At 38.3% G+C, this 22,781-nt stretch overlaps 6 protein-coding genes and 1 non-coding gene across 18 annotated transcripts; 4 read left to right on the top strand and 3 right to left on the bottom strand.

Annotated features, from left to right (window-relative positions):
- The first annotated feature begins 963 nt into the window (after positions 1-963).
- RABA5A (RAB GTPase homolog A5A) lies at positions 964-4,337 on the top strand. 3 transcript variants are annotated; one of them, XM_021975962.2, is made up of 6 exons: positions 964-1,122; positions 1,336-1,382; positions 2,149-2,227; positions 2,517-2,652; positions 2,754-3,221; positions 3,726-4,337. In XM_021975962.2, exons 5-6 carry the CDS (start codon positions 2,882-2,884, stop codon positions 4,064-4,066), a joined length of 681 nt encoding a protein of 226 aa, XP_021831654.1. In that variant the 5' UTR covers positions 964-1,122; positions 1,336-1,382; positions 2,149-2,227; positions 2,517-2,652; positions 2,754-2,881; the 3' UTR covers positions 4,067-4,337. The 3 variants fall into 3 exon arrangements, with proteins under 3 accessions (XP_021831654.1, XP_021831655.1, XP_021831656.1); XM_021975963.2 differs by having other exon boundaries at positions 969-1,122; positions 1,299-1,382; XM_021975964.2 differs by lacking the exon at positions 1,336-1,382 and having other exon boundaries at positions 970-1,122.
- A 467-nt stretch (positions 4,338-4,804) lies between these two features.
- Positions 4,805-6,393, top strand: LOC110771635 (putative yippee-like protein Os10g0369500). Its single transcript, XM_021975965.2, has 3 exons — positions 4,805-5,073; positions 5,325-5,433; positions 6,064-6,393. The coding sequence occupies exons 1-3, from the start codon at positions 4,931-4,933 to the stop codon at positions 6,145-6,147; spliced, it is 336 nt and encodes a 111-aa protein (XP_021831657.1). The 5' UTR covers positions 4,805-4,930; the 3' UTR covers positions 6,148-6,393.
- Positions 6,394-6,619: 226 nt separating this feature from the next.
- LOC110771632 (Tetratricopeptide repeat (TPR)-like superfamily protein) lies at positions 6,620-11,256 on the top strand. 3 transcript variants are annotated; one of them, XM_088252492.1, is made up of 5 exons: positions 7,381-7,522; positions 9,982-10,069; positions 10,314-10,458; positions 10,594-10,715; positions 10,841-11,256. In XM_088252492.1, the coding sequence occupies exons 1-5, from the start codon at positions 7,516-7,518 to the stop codon at positions 11,091-11,093; spliced, it is 615 nt and encodes a 204-aa protein (XP_088108618.1). In that variant the 5' UTR covers positions 7,381-7,515; the 3' UTR covers positions 11,094-11,256. The 3 variants fall into 3 exon arrangements, with proteins under 3 accessions (XP_021831653.1, XP_088108617.1, XP_088108618.1); XM_021975961.2 differs by lacking the exon at positions 9,982-10,069 and having other exon boundaries at positions 6,620-7,522; XM_088252491.1 differs by lacking the exons at positions 9,982-10,069; positions 10,314-10,458; positions 10,594-10,715; positions 10,841-11,256 and adding an exon at positions 8,171-9,975 and having other exon boundaries at positions 6,620-7,522.
- A 464-nt stretch (positions 11,257-11,720) lies between these two features.
- LOC110771669 (Pentatricopeptide repeat (PPR) superfamily protein) lies at positions 11,721-15,957 on the top strand. 4 transcript variants are annotated; one of them, XM_088252247.1, is made up of 5 exons: positions 11,721-11,875; positions 11,970-12,057; positions 12,205-14,580; positions 15,192-15,302; positions 15,537-15,957. In XM_088252247.1, the coding sequence occupies exon 3, from the start codon at positions 12,279-12,281 to the stop codon at positions 14,283-14,285; it is 2,007 nt and encodes a 668-aa protein (XP_088108373.1). In that variant the 5' UTR covers positions 11,721-11,875; positions 11,970-12,057; positions 12,205-12,278; the 3' UTR covers positions 14,286-14,580; positions 15,192-15,302; positions 15,537-15,957. The 4 variants fall into 4 exon arrangements, with proteins under 4 accessions (XP_088108373.1, XP_021831700.1, XP_088108374.1 ...); XM_021976008.2 differs by having other exon boundaries at positions 11,970-14,580; XM_088252248.1 differs by lacking the exon at positions 11,721-11,875 and having other exon boundaries at positions 11,882-12,057.
- A 343-nt stretch (positions 15,958-16,300) lies between these two features.
- On the bottom strand, positions 16,301-16,394 carry LOC148295384 (small nucleolar RNA SNORD96 family). Its single transcript, XR_015835536.1, has one exon. It is a non-coding gene; the product is annotated as a small nucleolar RNA SNORD96 family (small nucleolar RNA).
- A 1,094-nt stretch (positions 16,395-17,488) lies between these two features.
- Positions 17,489-20,115, bottom strand: LOC110771675 (pumilio homolog 18-like). Its single transcript, XM_021976019.2, has 5 exons — positions 19,472-20,115; positions 18,788-19,385; positions 18,493-18,655; positions 18,227-18,390; positions 17,489-18,126 (listed from the first exon to the last, which is right to left on the bottom strand). Exons 1-5 carry the CDS (start codon positions 19,770-19,772, stop codon positions 17,754-17,756), a joined length of 1,599 nt encoding a protein of 532 aa, XP_021831711.2. The 5' UTR covers positions 19,773-20,115; the 3' UTR covers positions 17,489-17,753.
- A 10-nt stretch (positions 20,116-20,125) lies between these two features.
- LOC110771653 (zinc finger CCCH domain protein) lies at positions 20,126-22,768 on the bottom strand. Of its 5 annotated transcripts, none has more exons than XM_021975991.2 (7): positions 22,339-22,768; positions 21,661-22,038; positions 21,424-21,588; positions 21,207-21,329; positions 20,913-21,059; positions 20,713-20,816; positions 20,126-20,502 (listed from the first exon to the last, which is right to left on the bottom strand). In XM_021975991.2, exons 2-5 carry the CDS (start codon positions 21,968-21,970, stop codon positions 20,920-20,922), a joined length of 738 nt encoding a protein of 245 aa, XP_021831683.1. In that variant the 5' UTR covers positions 21,971-22,038; positions 22,339-22,768; the 3' UTR covers positions 20,126-20,502; positions 20,713-20,816; positions 20,913-20,919. The 5 variants fall into 5 exon arrangements, with proteins under 5 accessions (XP_021831683.1, XP_021831682.1, XP_088108054.1 ...); XM_021975990.2 differs by having other exon boundaries at positions 20,127-20,502; positions 21,186-21,329; positions 21,661-22,134; XM_088251928.1 differs by lacking the exon at positions 22,339-22,768 and adding an exon at positions 22,238-22,325 and having other exon boundaries at positions 20,127-20,502; positions 21,186-21,329.
- Positions 22,769-22,781: the final 13 nt, after the last annotated feature.

Here is a 22,781-nt window from a genome sequence, read left to right on the forward strand (position 1 = left end):
ATGGTTGCTAATTACCCAAAAGACTATTAAATATACAGCATCCCTGATTTCGATTTAATTTCAAAATGGAAATGAAAATAACATTAGCATTGGCAACAAGGATAAAACAAATTAAAATATTTCACCCTATATGGTAATGTGTGCTCGCGAAGTAGACCTTCCTATCATAGTATCTAACATATTAGTGCATGTTTCTATTGTTGAATTTAGAACACAAATAGAAACCATGTTTCTAAGATTAGATAGGATTCGAACCTAAGATTGAATTGCAATGGATGACATTACATCGGAGAGAATAATCACTTATTTCAGTGATTTGTTTAGTGCTACGCATAATTAAGCGGGATTTTACGTATCAAGAAATGTTAGGGATCAGAACAAAGATTAGGAGTAATGACTTCAATCTTACCAAGATGTAGTCAAATTAGGTTATCAAGAAATGTCAGCCTCATTCACTTTCTGTTTTCTTACATGCACTTAAATTCTGCAAATTAGATAATACATTGAATCACGCAATTCCTCCATGGCTAAAAGCCAAGGTAACAAAAATTTACAAACCATTACACAAGACATTATTATGAAATCTACCAAACATACTATGAACAATTTATTTTTCTTGTATGTAAATCTTAATTGAACATTTACACAGATGACCATTCAATTCGAATTCCTGGTTTTTCACATGTCCTATTATAATTATTATCTATCACAATATGACAATTAATACTACCGTATTATTCTATAATTTATCGATTAGGCCTACCTCTTACTTTTTGGGTTGGATTGGGCCTCATTCTGTACTTTCCCATTCAACCCTAGGTCATCCGCAAATCCCCTTTATCTTGGCCCGTGCATTGATAGTTTCTTTACAACTGTTTTACCGTTACTGTTTTCACGTTGGAAGTGAATTTCGTAGCTAGACGAAAAACCCCTCACATCTTTGAACATATTCCGAAATTACCTTTGATATCGTCCTCATCCCCATCATTTGTCCGATGTGTGCTTCTGACGCTCTCTGTGCACTTTTATCCTCTCACCTCTCTCCGCTGGCTGTCCCCCCCCCTATCACCGCCGTTCGCCACCGATCTCCACCGTTGATTACCCTTCATCACAACACCCACGGTCTCTTTCTCCCTCTCTCTCTCTCTCTCTCTCTCTTTTGAAACCTTGTAAATTTGAGATTTGTATTCCTTACGAGTTACGGCTCTTTTCGATCTCCAAATTTCGATTTGTTTATTTTTGAAATGTTCGATATCATTGTCATCGTTATCGTTTGGTTTGTTGTGCTTGTTGGGTAGATAATGAAAAATGTTTGAATGGATCGGGTTGTGGCAGGTTTGGACACGTCCAAGCTATTGATCCATTATTGACCCCGCAATCTGGTAATTTGTGGATTTAAAATTCCTAATTTCTCTGTTTCGTGCATATTAATACCAAGATACATTTTTTTTACGTCTACAAGTTATTATTTTCAATAGGATCGGGATTGCTTGGTGAATATGACGACGAGTGAATGTTACTGGGTTGGTTTGTTAGCCTGCCCCAGTATGGCATTCATTTGGTAAAAGCCATAATTTTTTTTCCTCTCTGACTTTTCAGCTATATTTGAGAATTAAAGGGTCTGAGTTACAGTGACCATGTTGCTTTTTAAAATTGTGTACTCTTATTTTTACCCCTAAAAAGGAAAACTATGTAAGCTTATCCCCCCCTTTGGAACAGTCCACCAACTTCTCAGAGCTTAGCATTGTTTTTGGTGATTAGCAATTTATTGTTATTGCTTAGCAATTTGAGACATGTGGGGCTTTTTAAAATGGAAATGTGAATAAGGATGATTCAGTTTAGCTCTTTCTCAGGAAGTAGTTGATCAATCTGATTTTAATTAGCATCCCCTTTTATTTTCTTGACTTCGAAGACTAGCATAAAGTAGTTTACTTCACGAGTTAGGTTCTTTTAGTGATTAATGGTGAGGTTTGCAATATAAAGTTGATATTCTGAATAATGCAGCCATGTGACCTTTGACACGATAATGTTTCACATTTGAGACTTTACGAAATCTCAAATTTCATGTTGTTTCATCATCATGTCTCATGGTGCAATCTCTTACAGGAGTAACTGAATTAGCTAATCATCATTGCCTCTGATTTCTAGGTTTCAGCCTTAAAGCACTGAGTGGGAGGGAAAACTGGAGTCAGAGAAGGCCAAAATTACGGTCAAAGAAGGCATTGAGGTATTACATATAGCCCATGCAAGGGTAAAATGTTTTGGAGCATGCATACGTGTGTAGACTGCAAGCACAAAGGCAGTTGCATACCGATCTCTCTCTCTCTCTCTCTCTCTCTCTCTTTCTCCTTTCATGTTTAAATTATTTTGCTTTTACACCTTATGCTTTGGTTCCCAGTCCCCTAGAGAAAATAATAGTTGTAACAATCTTGGCAGGGGAATAATTTGCCTTTAACATTTCACATCCAATTCATGATTAGAAGTCTGTAATACCTGATGCTTTTGTGATGCTGCAGGGTTTGGCACTTTTTTATGTAGAGCTAGATTGTAATTTGAAATGGAGAAAGCTATCCAGATAGATTTACATCTGTAGAAGGAATCTAAGAGGAGGCAGGGAGGGTACTATCTTTAATCCTACCTTAGCTTTGTAAGGTAGGTTGCCTCAGATTCGGTTATTGCTGGAAAGCTTTTTCGCTTTATATACCTTCCCTGCCTTACACATTTCCTCTGGCAACTGTTTTATTTTTGTACAGAGAATCATTTCTGCAGTTTGAACAGGGTAAAGTAGATATTTTGTAGGTTATTAGTCGCTTAAAGATCCATCCAGGCTACTCACTATTAATATGGTCCATTAGCTTAACAAATCTGTACACTTTGGGCAATGGCTTTTTATTCGGAGGAGGAAAAGACTGAGGATTATCTGTTCAAGATTGTTTTAATTGGTGATTCAGCGGTCGGAAAATCTAATTTGCTTGCAAGATTTGCTAGAGATGAGTTCTACCCTAATTCAAAGTCAACTATAGGAGTAGAGTTCCAAACCCAAAAGATGGATATCAATGGTAAAGAAATCAAAGCACAGATCTGGGATACAGCTGGTCAAGAGCGGTTCAGGGCTGTTACATCCGCATATTATAGAGGTGCTGTTGGAGCTCTTTTGGTGTATGATATCAGTAGACGCCAGACGTTTGATAGCATTGGCAGATGGCTTAATGAACTCCACAGTAAGTCATTTGACAGTGTCCCTTGTTTTTTACTTAATAGCTTTCTCCCAATACATATTTCTTCTGGTACTCCACAGCAAGTTCTTATCAACATAATGCAATATTTAGTTTGCCTTCTAGGTAACCTTAATTAGGAATCCCACATGCCAACAGATGACTTGTATGAACTATTAGCCTTTAAAATCTTAGATACATTGAGGAAATGGTGGTGATGCCTTATGCCTTAGGGCTTTGCATAGAGAAGGTGTGAGTATCCTTAAAAAAATTGGATGATGAGTGTCTCATCCTCACCGTGTATATCTGCTGGGAATGTCTTATTTTACATTCTTCGCCAAATTCTCTTTAGTGGACTATTTTGAATGAGGTAATGGCTATTAGTTGTGAATACAATATCCCTGTCAATTTGTTATTCCTGTACCCCTGTGGCTTCAAAAGATTCCTAGCATTTATCCTTAATTAATGTGATGGACTGAGGATTGATCAGGTGGATATACTGTTGAACAGCTCACTCCGACATGAATGTAGTTACAATACTTGTTGGTAACAAGTCCGATCTCAAGGATGCCAGGGAGGTACCTACTTCTGAAGGCAAAGCATTGGCAGAAGCACAGGGTTTGTTTTTCATGGAAACATCTGCTCTCGATTCATCCAATGTTGTCGCCGCCTTTCAGATGGTTGTGAAAGAGATCTACAACATACTAAGCCGCAAAGTTATGATATCTCAGGAGCTCAAGAAACAGGACCCTAGCTGGGTGGGGAATGGGAAGACGGTAGTTTTACAGGGAGATGGGAACCAAGAAGCAGCAGCTGCAGAGCCTAAAAAAGGTGGGTGCTGTTCATCTTAGGGATACACAACACATGAGGGTCTGGACGGATCTTTTTGGCGGGTCCCAACTAGCCTCTTTTATTTTTCAATTCAAGTTCCTTGCCTTCCTTCTTCTCCCTGTGATCAAATTTCTTGAATTTGTTTAAATGTTCATTCAAGAAACATGTTTTCACTCAATCTGGTTGAAGAAAAGAAAATTGAGGTAGAAGATGTAAATTACCCGAAAGGTGGATTAGAAAGCTTATACAATGTTCAAAATTCAGTAATTTATGCACTGCACTTCTCAATCATTTTCTTGTTTTTCATTTATTGGTTCCTTATTTTTAATGCAATATATGAACTTGTTCCTCGGCCTTTTTCTCTTCTTGTGATTTCTTGGAAGAACTTTCCAGTCAGTAGACTGGTGTGCAGAGGGGCTAAGTTTATGTGATTGACTCTCATATGCCTTGCATACTCTGGTCAATTTCATGTATTGCATTGGGGAAGATGATGATGATGCATATATTTCTCTGGACAATTCCCTTTAACTTATGAGAGCCACAATTGATCAACAAATGAAAATAAGAGCTGCTAACAAAACTCAATGATCTTTGGAGGACTCGGAAAAATCAGTCCCATCCCAACCCATTTTCCCAAACAGAAAATGAGAAAATTTGCCTCGTGATTAATTAGATAGATGAAATAATTAGGATGACAAAAATGCCCCCAAATTATGACGTGGCAATATTTTATTGCCTCCTATCCCACTACCTCCGAACTCCCACAACACCATTTTACTCTTTACTCGGAGAGAGCGCGAATTGAAGGATCAGGTTTGTGTCTTTTTGACGGCGAAATCAATTTGGGAATTAGGGCTCGGCCCATAAAAAAACAATTGAAAATCATGGGGCGGCTGTTTATAGAGACGCTGAGTGGGCCAAGGATCTTCAAGTGCAGGTATTGCAAAGTGGACTCTGCGTCCCGCGACGACGTCGTTTCCAAGGAGTTTCAGGGCCGTTATGGCAGAGCCTATCTCTTCAGGAATGTGTAAGACATCCAATTCAACCCTCATTTCCTGTACCACTTCGTGGTTCTCGCTTTGGTTCGAATTGGTTTACATTGATAACATTGCTAATTTTTATGGAAGCATAAATGTTATTTCATTATTTCAAAATAATGGCCAAGTAAAATCTTGTGCGTAAAAATGTTGACTTGATGTTAAGTCTTACCGATGTGTTTATGCTATGATATGATCTGGGTTTGTTACTTGTTCTGATCGTTGAGCATTCTTTTTTCAGGGTAAATATATCTCTTGGGCCTATTGAAGAGAGGCAACTCATTAGCGGATTGCATACTGTGAACGACGTATATTGTAGCTCTTGCCAGCAAATTCTGGGCTGGAAATATGTAAGTTCTAAAGCCTGTTGTGATTTTTAATTTAGGTTCCATGTTTATGCATGATCCGCGATCCATTTTCTAAGACAACTTAACGGAAGGATTCACAAGCTTGTCTACTTAAATCTAATGTAATATGAAAATGCTATTCTCTTCAGCACTCTCACATCAAGTGGGTCTTGCTAAATTGGCATCTTTGGCTGTCGTGATGATGCTACACATGGACCTTGTTCATGCTCCGCTTCAATGCTTAAGCATGGATTTTATACTGATCAGCGGCTGTTAAACTTGTAGGATCCTGCTATGAAGTAATCATTTTAAAAAAACCTTTCAATAACAGCTTTTTTGATCAATTTAGTGGTGGCTGCTTCTCCTTGTGTTTTGTGATTACTATTTTCATTAATGGGGTGTGGTCTAGATTTTAGACTAGTGGTGGACTCAAGGGGGATGGTCTATTTTTATGATGTGCTTAATTAGACTAGCCCCATCTATTTCAAACTTCACTTTAGATTTCAGTTAATTTTCCGGTACTCTCTGATCACGTGGTCCAATTTTTTGTTTGGAAATCTCTTAGCCACTTATGAAGATTATAGCGTGCAAGTTCTGGTTTAAACTAACTGCTTTTGATTTTCATAATCCTAGGACAAGGCTTATGAGCCAAGCCAAAAGTATAAAGAAGGAATGTACATCCTAGAGAGGGAACGGATGCTGAAGGAGGGTTGGTGATGCTTGGACAGGAAACATTTGCGAGAATAGACCAAAAGCCATCTCTTTGCAATACTTTACACTTTCTGTAAGTAAACAGTGTTCATCCAGATTGCAGCTGGTGCAACTTTAGGATAAGACCTTTTTGATTCTGAGCACCAAACGGCAATAATAGTGTTCTGTTTATTGGATTTCTTGCTGTGTTTGAAATAGCTTCATTAAATGATTATGGAATTGTGTCATGGTTTGGCACAGGTTGTGGTTTCATGTTAATGCTTTATGTAAAAGACACAGTAAGCGGCCATCATGAAATGATTATGGAATTGTGTCATGGTTGGGCACATTTTGTGGTTTCATGTTAATGCTTTCTGTAAAAGACACAGTAAGCGGCCGATAATCTTGAGATGAAATAAAGTTGAAGGCTAAAATTCTCATTGATTTTTTTTGGTGGATCAATATTTTTATTGATTGATCCTATACATCAACCAATACACTTGTTTCACCATCTGAAATAAATGGTTATGTTGTATTAGTAACTGCATTTTTGGTGCTGTCTTCCTGAGCTAAGCTTTTTGAAGGTGATTTGAAAGCTGGAAGAGGCAATAGCGTGAAATGGCGTTATATGTGGCCTGTTGAGACATTGAAAGTAACCCAATGAAGAGAACTTGTAAACTATGTGCAGCCAGTGAAGTGGAATTGTTGGATCAGAAACCAAGCAGTTTTAGCATTTCATGTCTGCAAACGAATGTCCTAGTCCTAATCTAACAGAGTGAAAATGATATATCTTCTTCACACGGTAATTTTTTGTTGTTCTTTGTTGGAGGAAAAAACCCACCGATGATGTAACCCCGCGAAGAAAGCTTGTCTAAATGCCCTGCGATTTGAATTAACAACCAATAAAATTTGACAAATTTGCCAGCTCGGGTCCACCGTCCACAGCCTTGACAATAAAATGTGGCAAAATTGTTTGTTTTTCTCAAAATAAAATCAAAATAAGCAAAACCCTTTAAACCCTTGTCTCTCTCCCCGGCCTTCACTCTCGACCAAAGTAGATGTTAGCTATTTCAAGAATGAAGGCCCTCATCTCCGCCACGACGTTCTCAACCCACTTTGTTCCTCACATCTCCAAGACCACACCTTTGGCCCTCTCATCTTTAGCCTCTAAGTCCTTTTCATTCAACCCACCAACCCTTTTCCAGAACCCCAATCTTCTCCTCCCAAAACCCATTCTTTTTGTGCCCAAAACCTGCATTTCTTCAGTTCAGAACCGATGTATGCAAATGGAGATGCCTTCTCGCCAACGGTCCGGTGAGATTCACGTGATCGTCGGCCCAATGTTCGCCGGCAAGACCACGACGCTTCTTCGTAAAGTTCAATCCGAGAGAGGCGATGGCAGGTTTGACTCTCCACTGATTTTTTTTTTTTTTTTTTTTTGAAGTCTGGAATTTTATGTGTCTCTCCATTTTTTGGTGGATCATGGATGTTACTGTTTTGTGCTGAAGATGAATCACTAATTGAATATTGAAGTGGCTATTAAGATTTTGAATGTTGGGATATTTGTAGTACATGAAATTTGAAGTTCTTCAGTTTTATACTGCATGCGAGTTGTTTCTTTAATGCAAAGCCGAATCATTGGGTTTAATATGGAATTGGGCTTACTTTCTTTGTTGAATTTTAAAAGGTTTGCATGCGTATGTGCATCTTATATGTACAGTTATAGTTACATATTACATACTAGTGTGGAACTTGTTATTTACACCGACTGATGAGTGATGGTGCTTATGTTACTTAGGGTCTGAATGTCCACGTGTAGATTGATTGATTGATTTATGTAGGACTAGTAATGTTAATTGTTGCCTTTTCTGAAACTGAGACTTAAGCAGCTAATTTGGAGCATGTATGCCAAGTTTATGGAAATTCTTTTCCATTGACATGTGATTCGGGTGAACTTTCAGTTTCTGTGTCATCATTGTTCAATAGTTGACTTTTACCAATTTATTGGATCCATTGATTGAGTACATAAATCACCAGTAAGAAATTCCAGCTTTCAGGTCAAGCCCCAAAAGCACATCCCAGTGGATAAAACACTGAAAGGACTCTGCTATTCAGGAAGATTGGCAGAAGCCGTTGGGCTATTGTGCCATACAGGGTTAGAGGTAGACCCAGACACCTATGCTCTTCTATTGCAAGAATGTATATTTAGGAAAGAGTATAAGAAGGGGAAAATAATTCATGCACAAATGATCGTTGTGGGGTTTGTTCTCAATGAATATTTGAAGACCAAGTTGTTGATCTTGTATGCAAAATCAGGAAATTTAGGAACTGCCCACAGTTTGCTTGATAAGTTGCTTGAGAAAAGCTTGGTTTCATGGAATGCAATAATTGCAGGGTATGTGCAAAAGGGACTTGAAGATGTGGGATTGAGTCTTTATTACAAGATGAGACATGGTGGTTTGATCCCAGACCAATATACCTTTGCATCAGTGTTCAGGGCGTGTGCCTCTTTAGCAACACTGGAGCATGGGAAGCAAGCCCATGGTGTCATGATAAAGTGCCAAATTGGAGAAAATGTTGTAGTCAATAGTGCCCTCATGGATATGTACTTCAAATGTAGTGATTTATGTGATGGGCAAAGGGTATTTGATACATGTCAAAATAGGAATGCCATTACCTGGACTGCTTTGATATCCGGTTATGGTCAGCATGGAAAAGTTGTAGAGGTCTTAGATTTTTTTCATAGGATGAAGAGTGAAGGTTTCAGACCAAATTATGTTACTTTTATCTCAGTTCTTTCTGCTTGTAGTCATGGAGGTTTAGTTGATGAGGCTTGGGAATATTTTTCTTCAATGACAAGAGATTATGGAATTCACCCAAGAGCACAGCATTATGCAGCCTTGGTTGACCTTTTAGGACGTGCTGGGCAGTTAGAAGAGGCGTATGAGTTTGTTTCGAACTCACCTTGTAAGGAGCACTCAGTGATGTGGGGTGCTTTTCTTTGGGCTTGTAGAATTCATGGAGACAGAGACTTGTTAAAGCTTGCAGCAAAGAAATACTTCAAATTGGAACCAGAAAATGCTGGAAAGTATGTAGTCTTGTCTAATGCTTATGCCACTTTTGGGCTGTGGGACAATGTTGCTAAGCTTAGGTCTATGATGACAGATTCAGGGATGAGAAAGGAGCCTGCTTATAGCAAAGTAGAGGTTCAAAAAGAGGTCCACTTCTTTCTTAAGGGTGATACATATCACAAACAATCCAAGGAGATTTATGAGATGGTTAAATTGGTTGATTGCTCTCTAAAGGATTCAGGCTATGTTCCTCATTTAAGTGGAAGCTAATTTATGTAATGGAAAAGTGCTTATTTCCTAGGAATGTCTCTCTTTTGCCTGTCTTGTAAAGAACTCGATACATAAGAGCTTCATGCTTGAGATGTCTACTTTGGTCTTGTCTGAAAAACGAATTAAACATGCAGTGATATACTCACAGAAAGTTACCTAATCAGTGTCATAAGTGTGATAGAAATTGCAGTCTTTAGGAAGTTGAAAAGCGTGTAAGAGAGAAAATTGTTTATATTCAGTTCATGAGCCCTATGCATGCCAGTAATACATGAAGCTTGCGAGTGTTTTTTCCTTTAGGTTCTTAGTGAGAAGAAGAAAACTGCACAAATGTAGATGATACTTCATAGAATGTATCAGCCAAGTTCTTAGTAAATACTTTTCCAAAGCTTCAGCTTGATGACTAGAAGTTGAGAGTTCATGTTTATATACAGTGGTAATACCCGTAGTACTGGACATTAATAACTATCTCTAGGATTGATCTTTGCAATCTTGGAGGACTTTCATGATTGTTGGTATGCAGTGCACATCCAAGAGGAGAGTCCATGGGCCAAGTTTTTTCATGGTCAACTTCCCCATAAGTCATTAATCACAAGATGTAAGCAAAAGAGGTAAAGATATTCACCCTTTCTAAGTTTTTAGTGCTACCTCTGAATGATGCTTAAATAATGTACATTGATCCTTGTATCCATGTACTTCCAAGTTACTGTTAATATTTTTTTCGAGATGTAAAGGTTTCTGGTTTGTTTGTAAGCAGAGGGCTAATCTTTTTGAGCTCTTGTTTGAAAATTATTACATATCTTACTGGATTCATGCTTATCATTTCATTAATTCCTTTGTATAACTCTTTGGCAGAAATGTTGCTATAATTAAATCAAGCAAGGATACAAGATATGGATTGGATTCAATTGTGACGCATGATGGGGTCAAGATGCCCTGTTGGGCGTTAACACATCTATCAGCATTCAAACAAAAGTTGAGCCCTGATGCATATGATCAGGTATTGTAGTGCCGGTATTTGATTAGATAGCAATTCTTATTTGAAATTATTATAGTTTCACTGTTATCCAGGTGACAAATTGCATATTTTTTCCATGTACAATTTATGTTACTCATAATTACTTTGCGGTGACAGCTAGATGTAATTGGTATAGATGAAGCCCAATTCTTTGACGACCTGTATGATTTCTGTTCTGAAGCCGCTGATCATGATGGTAAAAAAGTAATAGTCGCTGGACTAGATGGTGACTATTTAAGGTATTATTTCAATTCTCCACGAGTTGAGGTTCTCAAGCTCATTCTTTGACTTTGCAATGAGCAGTTCTTGCCTGTTCCTCGGAAATATCTTTTGATTTGATGGTCAATTCAAAAATTGATTGCAGGAGGAGCTTTGGATCTGTGCTAGATATAATTCCTCTTGCTGATTCTGTAACCAAGTTAACATCTCGATGTGAACTTTGTGGGAAACGGGCTTTCTTTACATTAAGAAAGACGGAGGAGATGCAGACTGAGCTGATTGGCGGGGCTGAAGTCTACATGCCTGTCTGCCGGCAGCACTATGTTGATGGACAAGTAGCCATAGAAGCTGCGAGAGTTGTCCTGGAATCTCAAGTTCAGTGCGGTTCATATGTGTAGTAACTTTTGCCAGTTAGTAGGATATATCTGTATTCAGCAACCACCTTACATGTCTTATTGAAAAGTTTACACTTTGCTGGATGACCCTTTAGACAACATGTTGATAGGGAATGTTATACGGTCTCGATCAAGAATGTATATATTCTTTTCACCAACCAAAGAATGTGCACACAAAAAAAAAAAAAAATCTTTTGCTTCTCCTGTTAATTCGGTTAAACATGATTGCAGGCATTTCATGCTTCAATTTTTTTATTTTTCCCAATACAGAAAATGCCATCACAGATAAATTAGGCCGGTTGAGATAGTTGTTTTGTTTGACACCGCCATAAAATTCTGAGGCATTCGAAAATGAATTAGCCCTAGAGCTGGAAACCTTTCAATCTCTAAATAGTAAATACATAATGACAGACACTCCTGAAACCAGTGGGCTGCGTATGTAATCTTAAATATAAATGTACTAAATATGTTTAACAAGTATAGCCGCTCGGCTATACTTCTAGATATATTCGAATATTTAAATAGTATAGAATAATAATAGAGAACCAGAAAGTTTCGACTCTCAGCAGTAAAGTTTGGCCCAAATGTGCTGAACATGCATATGTGGCCGAAAGTAGTTCAAGCCTAGAGCTAAGCCAGCCCAAAATTGTCCAAAATACGTCGTTACAGCAGTTGAGTTGGTAACCGAGGCCCGAAGGGGAGCCTGGGAAACTAGAGCACATGTTCTCTCTCATGACTCGATGGCTTTCGAAGACCTTCCAGTTCCCTTCCTTGTGCTTGCACCGGTATGTATTACTCTCAAAGTTTGATCTTTCTTTTCTCATTTTTCTATTCAATCCCTTTGACGGTTTTATGGATTTTATCTTTCTTCTTCCTTAGTTCTTCAAGCTTCGGAAATTTTCAGCCGAAATGGTTATCAGGTTTCCCGAATCTCTGTAAAAGGGCTCATGGCCAGTTTGCTTATCAGGTTTTTCGAATCTCTGGTTTTCTTGTTTGTTTCTTAAAACTCTGAGCTACCCATTTAGAGTAATGTTTAGAAGACTACATATTTCAACCCCTCTGACAATAAGGTTACAATCTTTGTTAAAAACCCACTGTTTTGCAATTTTCTCAGCTGGGTATGTTACGGATACCAGTGATAGGGTCTTAAATACTAATGGGTCAGAGTCAGAGAATGAATGGGAGAAGATGCTTAAGCCGTTTGACCTCAATGAACTTAGGAAGTCACTCGTTCAAATCACTCCAATTCAGCTCTGTAAGTTACTTGAACTTCCACTCGATGTGCCCACTTCGATGGAGATATTCGAGTTGGTAGGTGCCCAGAAGGGCTATTGGCATTCTTTTGATGTGTACTATGTCTTAATTGATAAGCTTGGGGCGGCCGGGGAGTTTAAGGTTATAGATAGGTTGTTGATGCAGATTATGGAGGAAGGGATTGTGTTTAGGGAGTCCCTTTTCATTATGATTATGAAGTATTATGGGAGAGCAGGTCTGCCCGGACAAGCAACTAGGCTGCTTTTGGATATGAGAGGTGTTTATTCTTGTGAACCAACTTTCCGATCTTATAATGTTGTATTGGATATACTCGTGGCTGGGAATTGCCCAAAGGTTGCTCCCAATGTCTTCTATGACATGTTGAGTAGGGGTATCTCTCCCAATGTCTACACATTTGGGGTGGTTCTTAAAGCACTTTGTATGGTTAATGAGGTGGATACTGCTTGCTCGCTTCTGAGAGACATGACAAAGCATGGATGTGTGCCAAATTCAGTGGTTTACCAGACTCTTATACATGCACTCTCCAAGAATAATCAAGTGAATGAAGCACTGAGACTTTTGGAGGAAATGTTTTTGATGGGTTGCACACCTGATGTTCAGACTTTCAATGATATTATCCATGCTTTCTGCAAGGTCAATCGGACTCATGAGGCAGCAAGGTTAGTTGATCGGATGCTTCTTCGGGGGTTTACTCCTGATGATGTAACTTATGGTGTTTTAATGCATGGATTATGCAGAACAGGGCAAGTTGAGGAAGCAAGGGCATTGTTGAACAAAGTGCCTAGCCCAAATATTGTGCTTTTTAATACCTTGATAAATGGGTATGTTATGAGTGGACGGTTTGATGAAGCCAAAGTTGTTCTATATGATGGTATGCTAGGTAATGGCTGTGAACCTGATGTATATACATTTAACATACTGATTCATGGACTCTGCAAGAAGGGCCGTTTGGGTTCTGCTCGTGAATTGGTCAATGAGATGGAAATTAAGGGTTGCATGCCCAATGTGACAACTTACACCATATTGATTGATGGGTTCTGCAAGGAGGGCCAACTGGAGGAAGCTGGTGGTGTTTTAAATGAGATGTCATACAAGGGATTAAGTCTGAATATTGTGGGATACAATCGTTTAATATCTGCTCTATGCAAGGATGGGAAAGTTCATGAAGCTTTAAAACTGTTTAGTGAAATCTCAAGCGATGAATGTAAGCCAGACATATTTACATTTAATTCTCTAATATTTGGACTGTGCAAGGTTGATAAGATGGAAGAGGCCTTAGGGTTGTACCGTGATATGGTACTGGAGGGTGTTATTGCCAACACTGTTACTTACAATACATTAATTAATGCTTTCTTGACTAGAGGTGCGATCCAAGAAGCACTTAAGCTTGTAAATGAAATGTTATTTAGAGGATGCCCTCTTGACAAAATAACCTATAATGGGCTAATAAAGGCACTCTGCAAAGCTGGAGCTGTTGAAAAAGCAAGGGGATTGTTTGAAGAAATGATAATGAAGGGACTTCATCCCAATAGTATCTCATGCAATATTTTGATTAATGGTCTGTGTAGAAGTGGCAAAGTATATGATGCATTTGAGTTTTTAAGGGATATGATTCATCGGGGTTTGATGCCAGACATAGTCACTTATAATAGCCTGATAAATGGTCTGTGCAAGTTGGGACGCATTTCGGAAGCTTTGAATCTCTTTGACAGGTTACAAGTTGAAGGGATGTGTCCTGATGTTATTACTTATAACACTTTGATCAGTTGGCATTGCAAAGAGGGCATGATTTATGATGCTTGTTTACTTTTAAATAGAGGTGTGAATAACGGGCTTGTTCCAAATCATTTGACTTGGTATATACTGGTCAGCAACTTATCTAAAGAAAGAGATGAGGAGAATCAGAGCTTTATTGTTTAGGGATTGGGAGGAAGCTTGATTTTAGTTTCCTCTAGTGCAAATCATTGCAAATACTAGAATCCTGTGGTATTGTTTGAATGTCTGGCCTCTGAGCATTTATGCTTATGGTAATTGGAGGTGGATATGGAAGTACTTTATTATGATTTTCTGCCCGGAAATGATACTCCAAATTTTGATTTGAGCTCTTTTGAGTCATGTTTGGTTTGGCGCTTAGGGAACGAGTTGGCTGGCTGTCTCATCTCGTCAGAGTTTTTTGCTGGTTGAAGCAGAACAAATTCACATTATAATGTGAGAGGTAAATGTAATCCTGGCCGACCTAATATGATATACAATATACCTGCATTAACTATTTACTTAGTTTACTTTGGTGTTCACTTAGCTTAAGGTTCATTCTTCATGTAGAAATTTTTTAGTAGCTATTGCAAATTCGTATTTCATCCATACTCTGACATAGTGAATCTGTATCATTCGGAAGTATTAGCTTGCATCCGTATTGTTAGGAAGTTTCTAGAGTTACATTGTAAAGAGGACTTGTGGTGATTTTGGTGAAAGAGATCATATGCATACTTCTATATTTATATTCTGCTAGGCTGTACTCTCACACACACACGTATATAGACATCCATTTTTATAAAATGTCTGAAAATAATTAGCGTTTTCCTTCCAAGTTCTGAATGCAAATGTTGTAGGAACTTTTAGTAATAAATAGTATAATAATGTTTGTTGGGACCCCTCAATTCACAAATCTACAATCGTTGCTGTACAGTTTCTGTATAATCCCATGATAGTTGGTACGTACTAATTATTTATTTCTTCAATGATTGATCACATGGTATGTGTTTTTCCACGAGGCTTTGAGTTTTATCATGTTACATTATCAGCTTAAGGAGCTCATTATAATCCCAGGTTTATGCTTACAAGCACTCGGCAGGCAAAATTGAGTGGAGGAGGTGGAAAATAGTAATTCGTCAAATTATCAACTTGTCTAAAGGACGAACAGTATTCGTAATTCTTAAGGTTGTTCTCCATACTCCCTAGACGTTTTTGGCTTTCAGTCCACATGATCACTATTATGCTACATCTTTCATGGGGAATCCTCATTTGTAATCGATACAAGTACAATATACAGCTTGTTGTTTGGTACAGGAGGGTTGCAGATCCTGATTTGTTTCTTTTACATATTTATGTTCTCTGCTGGCAAGTGCTGGTTCCTGAAACTTTTATTTGTATTTGTATTTTTTTTTGTTACAGGGAGCTTTTAAAGTGTCAAAAAGAAGAGGGTATGGCCATGATCTGATGAACCCAATACAGCGCGTTTTGGATAATCATTTATCTTGGTGGCACTTGGGATTGTGCAAATTGAAATTCTAGCCAGAGCTGATCCATGACAATAAGTGATCTTCATTCTAAAATCACGATGCTGTTCTTTTCCCTTGTAACCCCCTTTAAAGTACGTTGATTGTGATCGTTATCACTGGGCTGATACAAACTTCGGTTATTATAAATGTGAGTCAAAGCAACATTTTTGTACCTTGTTTCTGCCCGCCCAAACGCCAAACGCTGCTTAAGGTGCAACGGAGGGATGTAAATGTCTAGAACAAATTTGACAACATATGTATGTTATCAACATCGCTGCCGTGATTTTTCATGTCCATAATTATGTTCTGTTCAAGTTGGCTCATCACTCAGGTAATTTTAAGATAACATCCGTCCAACATGTCTAAAGATCTGTAGGGTGATTGTTGTTACAACTCAATAGTTGTTTTGCTCACGGTATTGACGTCTAGCTAATCACTAACAATTAGCACCAAAATCTTTTTACGATCAGATTGCACACTTCGATTTCATATAAGATTTTCCGACCAAAATGAATTCAGGAATCAAACAGCTTTGCAAGTAATCAAACTTTTGGGATATAATCGGATGATAACTGCTAAGTTAATTAAAAAGTTTATATTTGAAAAACGCAAATTTCAAAGCAGAAGATAAAAAGTAAGAAAAAACGAAATATGACAATGCCTCAGAATTGCAGAAAGTCAGCACGGCTTATAAATAAGCCAATCAGTCCCGAAAGATGGTGTGTTTTATAACTGATTTCATCACCGGCAAAGACAAAAAAACTATTCCAACAAAACAATATCATAAAATTATGAAGAGAAAAAATGTCGGTCTCATGGCCAATCCCAAATGGTAAAGGCAGTAAACACCGCTCCACAAGGCGATAGGATATGACACCACTCATCGACGGAGGAGCTCCATCCCAAGAGGGAGGGAGGACCATCAACGTCGACGAGAATTTGTATGCGACGTTTACTTTGGAATGTACAGACACCAATTGCCTGCTCCTTCAAGTTGGAGACTGATCAATGTCCCCCGTCACAAATTTCACAATTTTATCAAACAAAACAAATAGAAAAGCTTTTTGCAAAAACTTGACGACCCAATGGTCCCCATATTTGGAAAAACAATGAATCTTATAGCTAAACTCGATGAACAATCAACCTGACTACAAAGGATGAAGCTTTGATGATTGATCAAACAATCTCTGAGATGAAACTAAAAACCCTAAAGAGACTGACTAAATGAAACCGATACCAATTTTGCTGCTGAACCCTAAATCCAGAAGAAGACAGAGGCGCAAACTAAAACCCTAGCACCGAGATGGTGCAAGTCTGATTTTGGGTACAAGGGGGAGGAGGGTATTTATAATGTGAGTGCTTTAGGTCATGACCGTCCGATGCGTATCGTGTGACTGGGAATGAGTCATAGTTAAACTCTGTCGCCGACAATGAAATTAGGGTTTTACTTTCCTTTTTGCCTTTTGGGCCGTACGGTTTGGTTTTGGCACTCAGGCCCAAAAAATAAACAGCATTGAGATTGGCCCAGATGAATATACGAAGCCTGCATATGTTTAAGGAACTCCGTATAAATCCAAATGGTAATTTTTTTGACACGAGCTATATTTGGACTGGGGGATTCAAGAACATAATTTTTTTTTTTTGGATAACTACTGATAACCACTTGAGCTACGAACTTTGCATCGGAATGGTATTTTTCATTATTACAATTTGGTCTTGTAGTTGATCCGCACATCCATCCACATTTCCAACAGAATTCAGATATGCTATAATTTATGTTTCTTGTATTGATTTTCAACAGGTATGAAATAATTTACTGTGATTACAGAAACAGTCATAGCGCATTTGAATCACACCAGACGTATACATTACAATACCAGAAGAAACAAACTTACATTTTTCCTACAAATTATACTAAAGCACTCATCAACTACTCTTCTAGTTGGATGAGTTGAAACAACAAGGGTGGGCGGCTCTAACCTTTGACTCCCGAGGCTTTTAAAAGACAACAAACAAAATTGCACAACATCAACAACAACAACATAACACTAACACTAACAGTTTCTTTGAAATTGAGCTCCTTCTGATAAGATCAATCAATCAATCATAGTTAGTCTAGGGGGACGCCTCTGTCAATCAAACTCAGCACTTTACTTCCAAATCCACTCATGAGTTCATTCCGATTTTGTTCAAGCTTTGATAAAAGCATTTGATAAAGGGGACTATTTGCACGCTTCGTGGCCTTCAATGCTGTTTGGATCACGTAGTTGCCGAATTGATCCCGCGCAATTTGCCACAGTTTTTCATACTTGAGAAAAGCATTTACTACATAATCCGTCTCAGAAGAGTTCAAGCATTTCTCTACAACATGACTCCCACCTCTTTGTGAAGAGAGCTTTATGTACAGATCTCTCAGCTCAAAGCATATCTTTGCAGAGAAGACAGGGTTATGGAGTCCCAGGACGTGCTGGACAACAAAGTTCCTGAATCACAAAGATATAATGTATTAACTAAAACAAATCAATACGATGCAAAAACCACAATTGAAACGAGAAAAGACCAAGATGGGAAAGGGATTTGTACCCTGAAGGATCCTGAGAAAGGAGTTTTGATTTGCTTGAGATTTCATCCATGAGTCTTTCTCTGTATGGAGTTTTACTGTAGGTGATGAACTCATTCAAGTATATGCATCCCTTTTCATTCTGGGCCAGAGTGATGCAAAGCCTTTCAGCAGTTTCGTATATTTTCTGCAATCAAATCACACAACCAACCTTGTCAGAAAAGCAGGCTTTAAAAAGAACAATGTCAAAGGCAATGATATGTATCAACAGCAGAAACATAAAAAGTACCTCATTTTTCTGTGTGTCAAGGAGGTTTAAGCACTTCAATATAACAAACGACCCTGTTCGGTTGGTCATCAGTTGCTCCAATACACTGGATAGAGCTAATGTCAAGGTGTAAATCAAGGGTGATTTCTCAAGCACCTTGACAAGCCTCTGAATTGATTTTGAGCTGCACAAACAAGTTAGAGACACGAGTCCATCACAACTATAAGCATAAAACACAGACATATATACATATATTTCTTGAGTATTGACTGATGAAGAAACAATGATGGGGTGGGGTTAAGGATTAGAAAGATACCCAAATTTGCTGGTTGATATGCTGACAAGTGATTCAGTATTCAAAGTCATCTGTGCTACCATGTGTCTTAACTGACCGTAATTGCATGATTCAATAAGCTTCCCAAAAACATAGTATCCATGTGAGTCATTCATCACCTCGAATATGGAACCGAAAACCCCAGTAAAAATCATATCCTTAGCGAATGGGTCCTTAGAAGCCACCATGATATTTATTAAGCTCTGTGATCCGGGTTGCGTCATAGCGAGTCGAGCTATATCGGCATAAGACCGCAGCTTAAATATCTGATCACCATGGCATCCATCATTATTAAAGCTTGACTGAGTCCCCATATAACTAGATATTCCAGAACTTGGGTACCGATCACCATTTGAATACATTCCAATCCTTTCATTGCTTCTGTAATATTGTTCTCCTGAACTTTGGTACCAATTATTAACACAAGGGTTGAGCTGGTTTGCCCAGTTGCAGAAAGATGGAGATGTTGCGCCACGACTTAATCTTAATTTTGTAGTTTCTTCTGTCAGGTTACCAAGAGGGTTCTTTGGTTGATACGCATTGGCATGCCCATTCAGGTTGTTTGAACCCAGAAAGTGTCCTACAAAATCAAGAATTTAAATTACAAGAAACTCAAAACATATACGAAATTATACAAGAATTTGCAGAGTGAATTTGAGGGTTTACCTCCACCGTTCAAAATATGATCTCTCCAGATACTTTGTGGATACAATGGCACTGGAACTCTAGGCGAATTTTCAAATCCGCTTTCGTATTTTGGATAAACATCAGGCTGTGCTTGTTGGGTTATGCTTGGAGAGGCATTAGAAGACGAACCCAAACAAGTATTGTTACTATTATGCACGGAGAAACCAGGTTTCTCATTCTCAAACGTGTCCGTCTTTACCCGAACCTTACCCAAAGAAAGGCAAAGGCTTTTTTCTACTTCTTCTTCAATAGAAGAACCGGCGTAACATGAAGCCTCCATTACAGAGCAAGAAACACGAATTACAGTGAAGACACAGAGAGCTCCTATTAATATAATGAATGCTCGAAAGGTTCTCTGTTTGTATAGGATTGGAGTCCTTGTACGATTAGGATTCTGTTTGTTTTTTTCTTTTGCTTTTTTTTTTGGGGTTGGTCACAGTGTGATTAGGAGTTTTAACTTAACTAGGAGTTCTTATGTGTATTAAAGATGGAGAACGTTTGTGGAAACAAAATAAAGTCGGTGACTTCCTTGGAAACAGATGTTCAAAACTTTTCCCACTCTTTCTTGCCCCAAAAGAAGACCCGACCCGACCCGACCCGGCCCAGATACATGTGAGTTGATTTGAAAATTGGGCGTAAGTAGATTAATTCCAGCTGAACATTTAAGAAGAATGAGAAAATGTAATGACAAAGGAAGCAGAAAACAATACGTGGTAAAGTAAATACTTTGAACAGAACAGGCCAGAATAAAACCCCCCACAAAGTAAATCTGTATAATTAATTCATCCACAATTTAATCTACATGTATAATCCTATTCATTCAAGGCCCTTATGAATATTTTCTCTTTCTCCTAATCCAAATCTGCCAGCAGCAGAGCAGTAAACCGTAGTTCCAGTTCTTTGCTCTTCCCGTTACTTGTAATTCTTCAAAGAAATCAGAGAGCTTTGCCAGCAAATTTTATGAATCCAAGAAGCTTTCTCATCCCGTTAGCTTTCCTCTGTCATGCAGTCTAGAAATATAATAGAAAAGTTAAACAAACAATCAGTCCTGCATAAGACATGCTTAATATTTTTACATCTTCCACCATGAAAGTGGTAAGCAGTCTTAATGAATCTTAGGGATAATAACGACAAGTTGGTGATGAAGTAACAAATCCTTTATAGTGGATCATCAACAGACATGAATGCAAGCAAAAATTGATGAATAGTTTCCAACTTACTAGTCTTCAGTCAAAAACCTGTAGAGAAGAGCTACATAAAGTCCATTGCTTTGTGTGTGGTTAAAGTTCACCTCTTGACATTAGTACATGAGGGGTTGTTTATCCTGAAATGGGATACCAAAATCTAATTAATTAGCACATCCATGCAGATTTCTCTAGTACAAAATCAACAAAAAAAGAATGCATATGAAAACACCAACCATTGCTTTAAGTACATGGGAATTGCAGCTGATTATTACCATCCATGTTGGGTCCTTCAACATCTCCTCCGACGCTGATAGTTTGTCCAAATTTAGGCTTACAATCACGGGTCACTGGAACCTCTTCCGCAGACACATTCTGGTCCACTGGATCACAGATGAGTAACAAATACATGGACAAAAGTAAGGTTTAGTATTCCTAACATGAGCTAGGCTACTGAAAGTGAATGAGCATGTAATATAGTTTCAGGCAAAAACAAATAGCAAACTTACATGCACTTTTTTCTCTAGTACCTTTCTGGCAGTTCACAGAAGTCTCATGAGCAGCAGAATTTAATGTCCGTGCAAGACGTTTAACACGATTCAATCGTAGTCCATTTGGCAGCCTACCAGAATCAAAATCTCCAATTCGGAAACCTATTTAATAAGAAAAGAAGAAAGAAAGATGATATACAAACAAGTTCCTGCTTAACTAGAATCATCATATTAGCAGTGACATTGTAGAACTTACAACAAGTATTATTAGCATCACCCTTTGTAATCACGTCTGCTACAACTTGGTGGTTACCAATTGCTTCACCCCCTAAATGATTCAAGGATCGTGCAAGCCGCCTTATATGACTCAAACGCAACCGTTTGGTGAAATTAGCCGATTTACAAGCTGCAGCTTCCAAGCCTGTAACAAAATTTCATGTAAAAAAGAAATCATTTTGAATTTTGAACAAGTGAACAATTATAGAACACTTACACTCAGAGTAATGCAGACGTTCGGCGGATAGCTTTTCAGTCTGAGTAACTTCTTGGGCATCATTCCTGAGCACTTCATTCCCTCCTGCTGCTTCATGTTCATTGCTTATTTGCTGAGATTGGCAATCAACTTTAGCATTCTCAGCTCTCAGTCGTCTAAGTTGATAGTTCCTACGACGCCGAGCCAGATGTCGTTCTCTCTGTTCAACGGTCATAGACTGCCTTCTTTGCCTGTCCCTTATACGGCGTCGTTCCCGCTCTTGCTCCCTTTGCATTCTGCGCAACTCTGATCTATCTAACGACTCCTTCATTGTTGTTCAAATCCGTTGGTCAACATCCAACGGACTCCCAATTCTTCCACCAAAGTTTGCTACTTGTTCTGAATCAATACGACAAGTACTTCTCAGATTGAATTTTCCCCTTCAAATTTGATGATCTTTTTCTCTTAGATTAATCATTTTAAAAAAATATAATACTGAAAAACGAAAAGAAACACGTCAAATCAAACACAACTTAACAAATTATATCATTGAAAAATATATTATAAACCTAAAATTTACAAGAAATCAGAAGTTTACCTCTAGTGAAATTGATATCTGTAGGTCTTACCCCAAAAAAAAAAAAATTTAAAATTGATATCTGTAGGAGAAAAGCATTGAGATTGAATGAATACACATACCTCGACTTTCCTGATCAGAATTCAGAAAGCAGCAATTCATGCATTTGATCATGGAATTTCGAATCACAGCGGCGTGTAACTTTTTTTATTTTCTTTTCGTTTTTCACGGGGTTAATAACCGTATTTTCCGGAGAGTTACCAAGTAAGTGGTCGCTTTTACCGTGTAATATTCTGTATCCAAAAGAACCAATTGTGATCCCACCCGTTTCATTTCAAATAGAAACGTGCCAAAACGGTTCGTTTGGTTGTTGCTTTCGATATTCTAAACTACTATAATGTACAAAGAGAAGAATCGATGCCAAGACGGCTCCGGTTTTTCGGACACCTTTGGGGTTTTTCGGACACCTTTGGGGCTACCCGTCCAAGGACACCAGCTCCTCCAGTTAAATTGTGTGTGTTTGGTTGGAGAACTGGTTGCTTGACTATGAAATTAGAATACGAGG

The sequence above is a fragment of the Prunus avium genome, chromosome 4, assembly GCF_965620075.1.
Source record: "Prunus avium chromosome 4, drPruAviu1.hap1.1, whole genome shotgun sequence".
In the NCBI taxonomy this organism is placed as follows: Eukaryota; Viridiplantae; Streptophyta; class Magnoliopsida; order Rosales; family Rosaceae; genus Prunus; species Prunus avium.